At 44.2% G+C, this 14865-nt stretch overlaps 1 protein-coding gene across 1 annotated transcript in view; it reads right to left on the bottom strand.

Annotated features, from left to right (window-relative positions):
- Window positions 1-12881, bottom strand: part of ATP23 (ATP23 metallopeptidase and ATP synthase assembly factor homolog) — a 30934-nt gene extending 18053 nt beyond the window's left edge. The window contains exons 1-4 of the mRNA XM_020990154.2: window positions 12628-12881; window positions 7661-7706; window positions 6813-6894; window positions 888-1025 (exon numbers count right to left, since the gene is read on the bottom strand). Of these exons, the coding sequence (XP_020845813.1) occupies window positions 888-1025; window positions 6813-6894; window positions 7661-7706; window positions 12628-12802 (441 nt within the window). The 5' untranslated portion in view covers window positions 12803-12881. The remainder of the gene's footprint in view (window positions 1-887; window positions 1026-6812; window positions 6895-7660; window positions 7707-12627) is intronic.
- Between the last annotated feature and the right edge of the window lie 1984 nt (window positions 12882-14865).

Raw genomic sequence — 14865 nt, 5'->3', positions numbered from 1 at the left:
TAACTGAAATATAGAAAGCAGGATCCGTGGGCATACGTACATTTGTGAGATCCTGAAATCACTTTAACATTAATTAAGACTAGCGTGCTCATTTAATTGTACCCTGGAGGTGCACATGTAAAGTATACATGTGTCTATAACAAGACTCACCTACATAAGCTCCACACCATGATGGATAACACTGAGTTTAAGAGGCAATCAGGGCGGAGAATAGGACACTAAGCAGACAAACTCAGGAGTTAACACTCATGTAACTGGTTCAGATCATTACCAGTCATCCCAAAATGTGTCTGATCAGTCCAAAAATGTTGTTACAGCAAGTTTTCATACCAACACCAAGGGGTTGGTTACGAATAATGTACTAATGAAATTTTTGTGACTGTGTGGTCAGAACAATGTTATTCAGGTTATCTATTCCTGTGTGTGAATATGTGCATGCATTTAGCTACAAATCAAAGTGCTTAATAAATGCTATTTTTATTGATTCTGTTTGAGACACAAATAAAGATGATTAAATGTTTATTTCTGGAATAACCAGAATGCCCTGTTTTCCCCAAATAATGAACCAATAATTTGCTGCACCAAGATTTAATTATTGTCACTATCTGAATCACTGGTTATGCTTGAAACAGTGTTAAAAGCTACTTGGAGGTATGTGCTGAAATTCAAAATCTGTTTATATGATATTTATAACAATTAGCTCAAAGATCAAAAGAGATGGGGGGGAGAGAGAACAGACGTTTGTTAATCGAAAATAAAATTAATGACAGAAAATTAGTGATCTACATTATACCCGAATAATACATCTGAGTATTATGAAAGGTCTCATACTTAAGAAAATTAAAGTCAGGAATCAGATTGACCAAACAGAAAGAGGTATGCCTTACCTCCGAACAGGCTAAGTGTTTGACATTAGTAAACCAGTCGACGTGAGCACGACAATGATCAAATGCATGGATTAGTTCATGAGTGACCACTCGGTTCATGTGAGCTTGATTATGGATATTATTCTGACACAACACTACCTATGGAATACAAGATAAAAAGAACAAGAAGTTAATTTTTGTTTCATCTGATCTGCTTGTACTATTTTTCTTTCCCAGATTCCAATTCCCTCCATACCTGCAGCACACAGAACATGCCTTCAGAGGTATGGCTGTATCAACTTTCTAAATCACATGGATGAAGTCACACATCGCTTTCCAACTGCTCACAAATTAACTTGGACATAAAAACAAATTCAACTTGTCTTGCAAAGAAAGTAGCCAGATTTCCTCACCCACAAAGTATACTTTGCTTTAAAGAAACCCAATCACCCCCCACCCCCCACCCCTGTCATAAATGCCCATTCCCTAGATTAGATTCAAGCTGCTTCCCACTACCACCTAACACACACCAACTACCCACATTTTTTTAAAAAAGTGAAAAAATCCCAAAATCACACACAAAAAAATTTAATGTGATTTATGTTAAATGTATTTTATCAAAAAAATACAAGCAAGAATTTTAAAGTAATTATGCATATGAGCAGTTCTGTTATTCTGCACATTATGCACATTCACAGTTCTGTTATTTTGTTGCTTTTATTTAAAGGCTGCTGTCCATTTCTCAAAACCAATTCTGAGTCTTGCCTCTTCCACAGTGGTCCCCAACATGGTTTCAGTCCACTTTGGGCTCTGCCTTTTCCTTTCTCTGAAAACCTAGAACCTGAACCACCTGATTTGGCATTCGATTCCACACTTTACTGTCTAAGAGGAGTCTCAATTGCTTTGTGCAGGCTCACCTTGTCTCCTCTAATACAGCAAACACTGATTAAGTGCCTACTGTATGCAGAGCACTCAAAAACAAGGACATGCTTGTCTCACGTTTTTTTTTCCTCCTCCCCAGCATTAAGCACAGTGTTAGGGCTATGTACAGCAATGTAATCAATAAATTCCTGAACAACTGGTTAATTTTAAGGTTCTTTTTCATCCACTTTCCAGCCTGCCTATTTCAAGTAAGGGACAGAAAGTCCACGATAGTTCAAAGAGTTAAGGAGAAGGTGATGACTCTAACAGATGAGTTCCTGATGCCAAGGTCATCACTAGAACCCTCCTGGGGCTTCAGGGACTTAGAAGGTAGGAATAATACTGAAACAACTGTGCTCCCACCACGGTCTAGAGCACAGGGCAGCAGGTGGAGTTGCCTAGTGATGAAGGTGTACAGTTACCTACAAAGTAAAGTAAAATCAAATGCCCTGTTAAAAACAGTCCCTTCTACATCACTAGAGAATAGGAGATGCTATAATTTGGAAATGCCAAAAGGGACAACATTCCTTCTTTTGAACTTCACAATACCCACTTACACCATCATCTTCCAGTCCTATCTCTACTGTCTACTCATGTCTTAAAACACTTTCATAAAAATAAAGAAAATTAAAAATTAAAAAAGGAAAAGAAAAAACTTTTACAGTGTCCTAAGGGGCTTCAGCACATGACTCAGTTTCCCTCTCTACCTCACTGCCCACAATCATCTGCAGCTACTTCAGCACCACGTTGCCAAGCCTCCTAATGACCTCAGCTCTAAGCATTTTCTCTGTCCTCCCCCCACACACATGGAATGCTCCCCCTCCACCACTCTGATTACTGACCTCCTGGGCTTTCTTTCCATCCCAATTTAAACCCCACCTTCTACAGGAAGCCTTCCCTAACCCCTCTTACTTCCAGTGCCTTCCCTCCTTTGATCATTTCCTATTCATCCTGTAGACAGCCTGCTTTCTATGTGTTTGTCTGCGTGTTATCTCCCCCAAGCTCCTGAAGGCAGAGACTGTCTCTGGCCTCTTTTGAACCTCTAGTACTTAGCACAGTGCCTGGCAAATAAGTCCTTAATAAAGGTTTACTGATCGATTTTATTTCCTAAGCCACCCACGAAAGTGATCACATCCATTCATATATTCATTCGGTGAGCACTTATTAAACCCTACTGTATGACAGGCACTAGGACAAGTGCTGGGGATACAACACAAAGAATGAAAAAATCCCCACCTTCAGCTTACATTCTAACAGCAGAGCCAAGAAGTACATACATAAGGATGTGCAGAATGAAAAGAGAAGGACAAAGAAGTACAAGGCAGTTAGGGAGGAGGGCACTAACAGCTTAGGGGATCAGGAAAGGCACTGGAGAAAGAGGTGCCTGAACTGCATCCTGGAGGAGAAGGGCTCTAGGCTGCAGAGGGAAGGCGGGACTACATTCCAGGCATGGGGGATGGCCAGGACAAAAGGGACAGGGAAAGGGACACGTCTCAGGTACTTCCAGAGTCCTCCTGAAGTTCCCCTCTGTTCTAGCTCTCAGCTGAGCTCCAAGGACCAAGACCTTTCTAGAGTTCACAAACAGCATCTCTCCCCCATCGCCAAGGGGTCACCTGACCACCCCAGAAGGTGCCGCCGTCCTCCTGGGCTGGCTTTCCACCCCCATCTCACACACTTCTCTTCTACCACCAGCCACTGTGGCCACCTCCAGGGAGTCTGCCATTGACACACCTTCCCTAACTACCACTGTACTACAGCATGCTTCAGAGCCATTCCGCCTCCAAGATGTCCCTTCTCTGAACACAACACCTTCACCTCCCACTTCTCCCACTCTTTCACTCATACTCGGGCTTCCCCTTCATCACGACCTCCACTCCCTCAACCCTCCCCACTCTCCCATGCCATTCTCCCCTGCTGCCTTCACTCACTTTCCCAGCCACTCACCAGCACTAGAATCCTTTGTCCTGTGACTTTCTGCCATCTTCACCTGGCAAATCCCCACCTCCAAATAACCAAGCTCCTTCTCACTATCTTCTCTGTTCCTGCTGCCAGGCTACCAGCATTGCTGGAAAAAGTCACAAACAACTCTCACTGCATCCACTACAAACAGATGCTGCCATCAGCTGAAGCCTCCCAGTGGCTCAGCTAACCCCTCCTATTTACTACCCTACTCCCCTTGGTGGCTATTCTAAACCTGTGTGTATGGCCCTCAAGTTCCCAACTCCATACTCACCCTCCCCAATCACAGTCTCATCTCCTACTTTTCTGAGAAAAGGACTGAGGTCATTTGAGCTGAACACCTCCAATTTCCCTCCACTCCACCTCAAAATTTCTATCCTCACTAACCTCTTCCATCTTTGCTCCAGTCTTAGAGGAAAGTGTCCTTCCCAAATCTAACCTCTAGACCCTCCAAAACCTTGTTCCACCAATCAGTCCTTCATAGTTGCATCTATGATCGCTCCCCATCCACCAGCTGCTTCCCCACCATTTACAAATGCATCCTTGTCTCCCCTATCTTCAAGAAACCTTCCCCTCGACTCTGCTCCCTTCTTCCCGCATCTTTTTACCACCAAACTTTGAGAAAGCTTAGTTCTATTACCTCTACTAAAATCATTACCTCCTTATCCATTATGCTGAAACTAGTATCTTCAGGCGCAATGGAAACACAGCCTCTAGGAAGCCCCCCAAGCTAGAAGTGCCAAACTATTTTTTACTGCTGACTTTGAATCGCCAGGTCTAAAGGCCTTTATATAGTTCTCACGCTCTCTAACCTCACTATAACATCTAATGATAACAAATCTTCAAATAGGAACACTTTACGGATTATAAAATATTTAAATAGCTGACACTGGTGCTTTCTTTATACTCTCTCCTCCTCAACTTCTATGCCAACACTGCCCTCAGCTGACTCTACTCCTTTCCTTTCTAATCACTCTTCCTCTGCTCCCTATAGAAGTTGCCCTTCCTCCTCCCACCCCTAAATGCAGGTGTTCCCCCCAAGATTTTGACTTTCCTCTCTTCTCTTTCTACCCTCTATTCATTTCTCTCATTCATTTCCAGAACTTCAACAATCATCCTGTGGATTACTCCCCGACTCTCCCCACCAAATTTGATCTCCAGATCTCACCTGTCCATCTTAGAAACACAGAATCTCAGCAATGTAAGCAAAGTCAGACATCATCTAATTTACTCCATATCTTAACCAGAATTCCCCCCCAACAAGCAATCATACAGCATCTATCTGATGAGATCTAGTGATAGGGAACTGGTTCCCTCCTGAGATAGCTCATTCTATTCTGAGACAACTCTAACTGTTAAAATTTTTCCCTTATGTTGAGTCAAAATCTACCCCTCTACATCTTCCACTCCTCTGAAACTGCAACCCATTTCCAAGTTCCAGTCCCGCATTTCTCACTTTGCCCCATTATACAGAGGAAGGTCCTGAGGCAGAGAGAAATTAAATGACTCACCTAGGGTCACAAAGCTACTAACAGTCTAAGACTAGATTTGAACTCAGATCTCCTGACTGTAGGCCCAGGACTCTATCCACTGCACCACCAAGCTGCCTTACCACAGATATTACTCCCATTTTACGACAAGGTAACTGAGTGATCTTTCCAAGCTAATGTAGCTCAGAATTCTCAGAGGCAGATGTGAATCACAGTTTTTCCTGACTCCAAGTTCAATTCTCCACAGCACCTCACTTCTATCCCCACCAGAGGAATAAGATACAATCGAAATAAGGAGACCTGACTTCTAGTCCTGATTCTGCCAGTAACCTTCTGTGCAACCTTGGGTTAAACAAATCACTAACCTCTCTGGGCCTTAATTTCCTCATCTGAAAAACAAGGTGCAGGACTACATGATCTGGAAGGTCCCTTTCAGCTCCAACAATCAATGACTCATTGTCACCATGCTAGTGCAGGCCCACATTTCTTCTGGCCTGGCCTAGCTCAATAACCTCTTATGGAAGCCTGGTGGTCTGGTGGAGGCCTGACTCAGAGTTAGGAAGACCTGAGTTCAAATCCTTATCATCCTTATGACCCTAAGTCACTTATGCTTTTTGACCTTCTGCTTCTTTTTTCATTTTGTTTTGTTTTTATTTTTTGGCGAGGCAATGGGGTAAAGTGACTTGCCCAAGGTCACACAGCTAGTAAGTGTTAAGTGTCTGAGGCCGGATTTGAACTGAGGTCTTCCTGAATCCAGGCCCTGTGTTCTATCCCCTGCGTGCACCTAGCCACCCCTGACCTTCTGTTTCTTCATCTGTAAAGTGGGAATAATAATAGTATGTACCTCTCAGGGTCGATATGAAGATCAAATCAGATAATATGTGAATGTGAGCTGCTATTACTGATTTTCCTATCTCCAGGCTCTTCCCCCTCCAATTTATCTGTCCTAAAGAATACCACAAATCATTTCACTTGCCACCTCAAAAATCTTCAACAATTCCCATCATCTGCTAAAAAGTCATTCACTCAAAGCCAGTCAACAAACATCTAAATAACATGATGAAAGAACTGTGCTCCTTAGCCCAACATTCCAAGCAATCTAAGATCTAGTCCTACCCCCTTCAAACCTTATTTCTTACAACCTCCTTATATGGTGGTCAAATTGGACATTCACTACACCCCCAACACCCCATGCTTTTCTACCTCCATACATTAATTCACATGATTCCCTCTGCTTGAGGTTCTGCACCTCCAACTTCATCTCTTAAAATCCTACACATACTATAAGGCCCAATGGAAACACAGTCTCCTCCAGGAAGCCCCCAAGCTAGAAGTGCCAAATCTTTCCTCTAACCTGCCTCAGCACTGTGCATCTTTGTTGGGGCACGTATCACTATACTCTATGCTGTATTGATGTATCTACACCTAGTCTCCTGTAAGATACTCAAAAACTGTGATAGGTCTTGTTCACCTTTATATGACCCACAGTCTCACACACATACACACACACACACACACAGAGTAGGTGTTCATTAAGAGTTTTCTGACTGAAAACAATCCAACATTTAACTCCTACCTGGGACGTGGCAGCATCAAAACCTCCGCTGACATTGCCATTACAATCTTCACAAGAAAAGTGTCTCTCTCTGTAAACAGTGCTAAAAGGAAAGAGCATATGTATTAAAGGAAAGACTACCTAGAAATAATATATGTGTGCGTGTGTGTGTGTCTGTGTGTGTGTGTGTGTGTGTGTACAATCTGGCCCTGTGATTAAAGCTGAAATGGGAAGAGGCACTAGACAGAGTGGAAGTAATGGATTCAGGGGTGTGATTCTGAGGTTTATCTCACTAGCCACCACTAGATGGCCCCATAACAAAGCCAGCTAAAGATCTAGTTTGGAGATTCTTATGTTTTCTGTGGTATGGATGCCCTTGGCAGGGTGGTGAGGCCTAAAGACCCCTTCTCCGACTAAGGATTTCAATGTATAAAATAAAATACACAGGATTACAAAGGAAGCCAATTATACTGAAATTCAGTTATAAAAATATTTGGGGAAAAAAAAAAAGTTCACAGACCCCCTGATCTTTGTTGAAATTTTTCCCCCCTAAGGCCAAGGCCAGCAGGGAGGCTATAGCTCAAAATCATCAAGAAGGACATTGTGAATATTTTCTTTGTTAGATATGATGGGTAGGCAGGTCAGGAGTTTATAAATAAAGCAGGAGAAGATAGGCAGAGAGCCAGTATGCAGAGAGGCCTTTTCCAACTCTGATTCTGTGGCTGTACACAGATCACACCTGTCTGTCACGTTTAAAGGGCATACAGTGGTATGAACAGGCATTTACACGGCATACAGTGAGAAATCTTAAGTGATCTTCTGTTTTTTGGAGCCAGGTTTAAAACTGCACTTGGAAAAGATCTGCTTACCAACCAGAACGCCTCATAGCATCCAACAGAAGTCTGACATATGGACCTAGAATGATATGGAGCCAATTACACTAGGTTAAAAAATGCAACAAGCAGAATTATCAAAAAACAGTACATGATGTCATCAAAAACATAATTACTAACTTCACAGACTGTATAGAATTTCAGACTGGGATGGGACGTCAGCAGCTGTCTAGTCCCAACTACAGATATGAATGCCCTGGATAGAATAATGACCAAACGGTCACTTAATTTGGTCAGCAGCCCTCCGATAAATGGGAATCCACCCCCTCCCCACTGCACTGTTGGATCACTCTAACTGTTTGGAAATTTCTCCTTACCTCAAGTCTATATTTGCCTCTTAGCTACTTCCACCCACTTCAGCCTAGTTCTGCCCTGGGGGGCCATCAGGACAGAGCTGATGCTGCTTCTTCGGCATGACAGCCCACCTACTATTCAAATACAGCTCTCATGTGCCCCTAGCATGTACAGTGCTGCCTTAGAATAAGTGAGGAATAAAAATTTGAGAATACCAACTCATCAACACAAATGCTTATTTAGGTAAAACACTGATACCAATACCAAACTCATCTCCAGCAATAATCCTGAGCAGAACCAGGTGTACTTTTACATTGGTTTGAAGTCAAAAGCATCAAAGGTCTTAAGACTTTACTGTGCATGACATGACTCACGTGGCTGGCAAGAAAAGGCCAAGCATGTGATGTGGCTGTTAAAAAGCTAATGCCTGCAGGAATACAAGTTCATCAAAATAGAGCTCAGGATGCAAATCAAGGGTAGGAATAGTCCCACTGTGCCCTACAATGGTCAGACCACATGAGCAATTTTGTGTCCAGTCTGGGGCAGCACAGTGACAAACTAGAGAGTATGTAAAGCCAAGAGGTGAGGGGCTTGGGACCCACTTTCTGTGAAGAACAGATGAGGGAAGGGCAGATTTCAAACTTTCTAAAGAAAACTGAGAAGGTACAGAACTGTTGTCTTGTGATGACTGTTTCATTCATGTCAATGTCAAATAATTTATGAGTTGTCATGCAGAAGAGGAAATGGATGATCTAAATGCTCCAAGGGGTTAAACCAAGAGTCGGAGCTATCTCACACCATTCCTGCAGAAAAAGACAAGAGAGATGTGGACTAGGCCATTTGTCTCCCAAAGTGGGGATGTGATCCCCAAGCTGTATGTGATCACCCAACGGAAAGGTGAAAAGATGGGTTGTATACCACCCTCCTCCCCATGACCAATCATGGACTCATCTGCACACAATTATTCCCCTCCCTCCCATTTAGGGCCCTCAGATCCTTACACTCAAAGCAGCCACACACACAATTCTCCGAGCCCCCCAGGCCTCAGGTTGCAGCATGCTCATGCCCTGAACCTTCTTGTCTTTCACCTCATGAGTGCATCAGGTACCCTTCAGTAGTGGGCTCTGCTCCAGGGCATTGGCCAGTGAGTAATGCCCTCAAATATACTATTCCCGAGCAGGCACAGACGGGTTATCATTGGATGATCTTTCCTCCCAAATATATTCCTCTTCCGAACTTCCCTATTTCTATTAAAGGTCCCAACATCCTTCCAGCCTCCCAGGTTCACGACCTGTGTTATGCTTGACTCCTCACTCCCCCAAACTCCACATATCCAAGTACCTGCTCACTCTGCTCATACCTACCTCCACAGCATCTCTCGTTTTCTCCTCTCCACTCACACATCCCCTCCCCTAATTGAAGCCGTCACCACCTTTAGCCTCCTAATTGATCTCACTGCCTTCTCAACTCTCCTCCCCCTCCCACACGTCCACCACGCAGCTGCTAAAGTAACTTTCCTAATGCACAGGACTGACTGTCACTCCCCTACTCAATAAACTCCAGCAGCTCCCAATGGTTCTAAGATCACATGTTATTTCATTGTGATCTTATCCTTTTTCAAATTCCATTTTTGTGAAGTCTTACCATGTATGTTATTAGTAGTTTGGTAGCAAGTTTTTACAATTTACGAATGAGTAGGTATACATATATTGAAGGTACAGATCCAAAAAATTTTTAGTGAGCGATCAAAAGTCTGAAGACCATTGGACTATACCAGGGGTGGGGAAGCTTTGGGCTCAAGGCCACAGGTGGCTGTTACGTCTATGGGTTCAGCCTTTTGACTGAGTCCAAGTTTTACAGAATAAATCCTTTAATTAGAGGGATTTCTTCTGTGAAGTTTGGATTCATCAAAGGAAAGAAAGCTAACACACTGGACATCAATCAGCATCCACAAAGATCTTGAGAGGCTAAACACTGGGCTGAAACCCTAAGATGAAATTCAACAGGAAGAAATGTAAAGTCCTAGACTTTGGTTCAAAAAAAATCACCTTTACAAGACAAAACAGGCTTAGGCTGCAGTTTGTCTGAAAATGATCTGGGGTCTGGTGGGCTCCTAGCTCAGTGCAAAGAAACCCTGAGGGTCTTCCCCTCCCAGATTGATTTTTTTATTTTATTTTTTATTTATTTTTCTTTTTAATTTTTGATTAGATAACGAGGCCTTTCTCTGCCCCAATTCTTATTAAGCCTTAATCACTGAATGGGCATTGCCTCAATCAAACTGAGACCTGTTAAAGACCTTAGCTTGAAAAGGCCAAGGTTCCTCATTGCATTGAGGGCCATCTCCAGTCGTCCTGATTTATATCTGGCCACTGGACAAAATGGATCCAGAGGAGAAAGTGAAGCTGGTGACTCTGCATAGCCCTCCCTCACTTAAATCCAATTCACTTGCACGTCATGGCATATCCTCCCAAATATCATGGTCTTCTTCAAGAAAGAAGGGCAAACAACAACAGTTCAATGTTAATTAGTAAGGTGACATGGCAGCCTAATGCGATGCCTAGCTACCAGGAAATAGGTGACAGCACCTCAGTAATCTGCCCCAGTCAGATCACACCTTCAATACTGTGGCCAATGCTAGGTGCCACCATTTAAGTAAGGCCTTAATAAACTGGAGACCATCCAGAGGAGGGCACAACAGAGAGAGGCCATGCCATATGAGGATCAGTGGGAGAAAGTGGGGATGGTTAACCTAGAAGAAACTCAGAGGAGACATGTCAGCTGCCTTCAAGCATATGAAGGACAATCCTGAGGAAGAGGGATTTGACTTGCAGAAGGATTTGACTAAGCAGAAATTAAGGCAAATTTAGGCCTGATGTCAGAAAAAACTTCCTGACAATGAGAGCTATTCAAAATTGAAAGAAGATGCACAGCACAGTACTGAGTCAGTAACAAAGGGACCTGGGTTTAAATGCTTGCTCTGCTTCTCACTACCTATGTGACCTTGGCCAAATCACTTGACCCCTCTTTTGGACTCAGTTTCCTCATCTGTGAAATGAGGAAATCAGATTAGATCTGAGGTCCCTCCCAGCCTTAAATCCATAATCCTACACATCAGGAGGTCAGGGGTTCCCCCTCATCAGATGTCTTCACACAGAGGCTGCATGATGCTTGATGAGTATGTTATACTGAGGATTCCTTTTTGGGTACGAGTTAAACTAGATGGCCACAGAGGCCCTTTCCAACCTTAATATTCTGTGCTGCTGGTTTAAGTTACAAGTTATAGATGGGGAAGATGTTCCTGACACTGAGAACTATCCAAAAAAAGGAACAGCCTCCATCACTAGGAAATGTTCCAGCAGAGGATAAATGACTATAACCAGTACATTCTAGACATTTCTTCTACGATGCTTTTTTATTTTTTTGGGGGGGGTTGGAAAAGATGATTTTGAGGACCTTTCTAGGGAATTATGCTAAGAAAGTGACTAACATGCCCATTGTTACTGTTGCTGTTGACTCATTTCAGCTGTGTCGAACTCTTTGTGACCAATTTGGGGTTTTCTTGGCAAAGATACTGGAGTGGTTTGCAGTCTCCTTCTCCAGCCCATTTTACAGATGAGGAAACTGAGGCACACAGCATGAAGTGACTTGCCCAGGGTCACAAAGCTATAAGTGTCTGAGGCTAGACTTGAACTCAGGAAGATAAGTGTTCTATTCACTGTGCCACCTGAAGGAAGGTAAAAATATATACACTAGAATATTTATAGTAATACTTTTTGTGGTTAAAAAAAAGAACAGGAAACAAAGTGGATGCTCTGATGTGGCACAATTAATGACTAAAGAAATTATGGGACATGAATGTAATGGAACGTTACAGTACTGTCAGACAATAAATACGATGACTACAAAGAAGCACGAAAAGTCATGCTAGGTGACAGCTAGATGACAATGGATAGAGCACTGGCCATGGAGTCAGGAAGACCCGAGTTCAAATTTGGCCGCAGACACTTAACAAACACTTACTACCTGGGTGACCCTGGGCAAGTCACTTAACTCCATTGTCTAGCCAAAATTAAACAAATAAACAAAAAAAAAATCAGTTACTCCCCTCCCCAATCCCTAAATAATCTAAGACCTCAGTAACTAATGAAAAGTGTTGATCTTGGATTCATGAGAATTGGTTTCCAGTCTTGGCTCTAACAAGTGTGTGACCTTGGGCAAATCACTTAATTTCTTCCTGCCTCAGTTTGCTCATCTGTAAAATGAGGACAATACTGTTGGTGTGAGGATTAAATGAGATGTGCAACACGTAGCGGGACACAGAATAAGCGCTACATAAACGTTAACTAGTATTACTACTATATACTACCACCACGCCTACTCGCTCGGTGACCCTGGCCCAGTCATTTCTCGTGTCTGGGGCCTCGACCTCCCACGTGGCAGACTAGGGGCCTGGCAATGGGCTGGACAGACCCAGACTTGACCCCAAAGGCATAAGTTCGGGACGCGCTGGAGGGACGCCAGACAGGAGATGGAAGCCAAGGACTTCTCCGTCCTCCCCATCCCCCGCTGCGGCCGCCGCGTCCCCGCCCGCGTCCCCCCGGCCTCGTGGCCTTTGACCTCCAGGGCCCGCCCCCCGCCGGGCCGCCTACTTCGATCCACCGCCTTGAGGAGCATCAGTTGGCATTTCTGGTTGTGGGTGAAAAAGCTGGTGGCGAGGAAGCTCCGCTTGGGCTTGCCATCCGGGAAGCGCTCGGGAAAGACCTGGTAGGTGAACTGCTGCTGCCGCTCCCGCTCCCGCTGCGGCTCCGCGCCCGCGCCCTCCATCCGCACGCCCGGCTCGGCGGCAGCGGCTCAGGCGGCAGCAACGGCTCGGCGCTGCCGAGCACCTGACCGAGGGCACGGGGGGGGGGGGGAAGGTTACAACCAGCCAACCAACGCGGCGGGCGGGGCCGCCCTGACTCCCGTGCCCCGCCCCGGACGATCACGTAACTCTTAAGCCACGCCCCGGGAGGGGCCATCTGCGAGGGGCGGGGCGCGCAGCACCCTCCCACATCCCCCGGAGCGGGCAGAGCTACCCGGGGCTTCCGGTGCCTTCCAGGGACGGAACGAATTGGGTTTTGGTTTGGGAATGTAATATAAAATATGTGTGTGAAATATGTGTGATGTAATATGAAATATTATACATATGTAATACAGACGTGTGTACGTTAGGTATATTAAATATAATGTAATTTTTATATGTAAAATAAAGTTACTGGTTTTTCCTTCCTGAAATCCATTTAGTCCTTCCAGCCCTGCCAGGTTTAAAATTCAGGGGCCTTTTTGGGGGGGCAAAGGGGGAGAGGACACCGTGCCACTGGTTTTCAGAGGTGGTATAGGGGGTGCAGTTGACAGAGCCCTGAATTTGAAGTTAAAGGATGGGGGGCTGGAGTCTTCCATTTTCAGGGTGAACATTTACGCCTCAGAAATCGGCAAAAACTACAAAATCAGAGCTTGATGTAGTGTTTTGTTGATTGTCTAGACTTAAGAAAGGGTTGGAGGAAATGTTAATAATGCAGATTAAACAGGAAAGTGTATGTCCTGTGTACATTCCCAAACAACACCACCACTACCAGAGCCGGTTGTTAAATATTTACTAGCACATCCTCAGTTTCCTCACCTGTAAAATGAGGGCCTTTGTCTTGATGGTTCCTAAGGTCCCTTCCAGTTCTAAAAGTCAATACAAGTCAAATCAGGTAGAGTCAACAAAAATGTTTTAAGGGCCTCCTACGTACCAGGCACTGTGCTAAGTGCTGAGAATACCGCCCCCCCCAAAAAAAGACAAAAGACAGCCCTTACTCCCTAAGAGTTCACAGTCTAATGGGGGAGCAAACAACTGTGTGAAAACAAGGGGTATATTGGAGACAGTCTCAGAGGGGTAGCACTAAGATTAAGGAGACCTGGGAAAGTCTTCTTGCAGAAAGTGAGGCTTACAGTGGGATTTCTGGGAAGCCAGGAGGCAGAAGTGAGAAGGGAGAGCATTCCAGACATGGGGGGTGGCCAAGGAAAATGCTCTGGACTCCCCAGATGGAGTAGTGTTTGAGGAACCTCACGCATGGCAGAGCATTTGGGAGGAGTAAGATGTAAGAAAATGGTTCTTCCTGGGTTCTTGCGAGGCATTCTGTTTGCAATGCCTTATATGTATTTGTATGTATCATTTTGTACAAGTAGGGTCAAACTCTTAAAAATTGTCATTAAGCTGCAATTCTGTACACCACAATAAAGAGCATATTTATTGAAATGTTTTACTTACAATATTTTGAAAACAAGGTGCTTTCAGTGTTAACCATATCAAGTTCAGGGGGGAGAAATATGGCACAGTATACCTAATTACACTAATTAGAGTTGTAAGTCTAGGACCTCAGGCATAGAGAGAAATGGCTGACCAGATTTGAAGTTCTGTGGTTGGGATTTTGCTCAACAGATTGAAGACCATGACCAGGAGTGGGAAGGGTCAGCTGTCAATGAACCAGAGCCTCTGGTGAGAGATTCAGGCCCAGCAGAACTGGCAATGACTCATAGGGTCCTGCCCCTATTCCTAACCTATCCCCAGTTCCTGGTACATAGTAGGCAGTTTTTTGATTAATTGATGGATTGAATTACAGGAAATAGTCAGTACAATAAACCTTTTTCATCCATTTAGTTTTTTTTCTGAATGGGTTATCACAGAAAAGGAAGTGAAGAAACGCCAGACTGACTCCTTTTGAGCAATGATGGACCTCACAAAGGAGGCCCTGTAATATTATGGGGCCCAGATCTATAAATCCAGCCCAAAGCTCTCCTGAGCTCCAGTTCCACATCACCAACTGCCTATTAGATACATCAAGCCAGATGTCCCAAAAATATCT

The sequence above is a fragment of the Phascolarctos cinereus genome, unplaced genomic scaffold (genome assembly GCF_003287225.1).
Source record: "Phascolarctos cinereus isolate Bilbo 61053 unplaced genomic scaffold, phaCin_HiC Scaffold_1;HRSCAF=81, whole genome shotgun sequence".
In the NCBI taxonomy this organism is placed as follows: Eukaryota; Metazoa; Chordata; class Mammalia; order Diprotodontia; family Phascolarctidae; genus Phascolarctos; species Phascolarctos cinereus.
The sequence above is the reverse complement of the archived record's forward strand: the minus strand, read 5'-3'. Positions and strand labels throughout refer to the sequence as shown.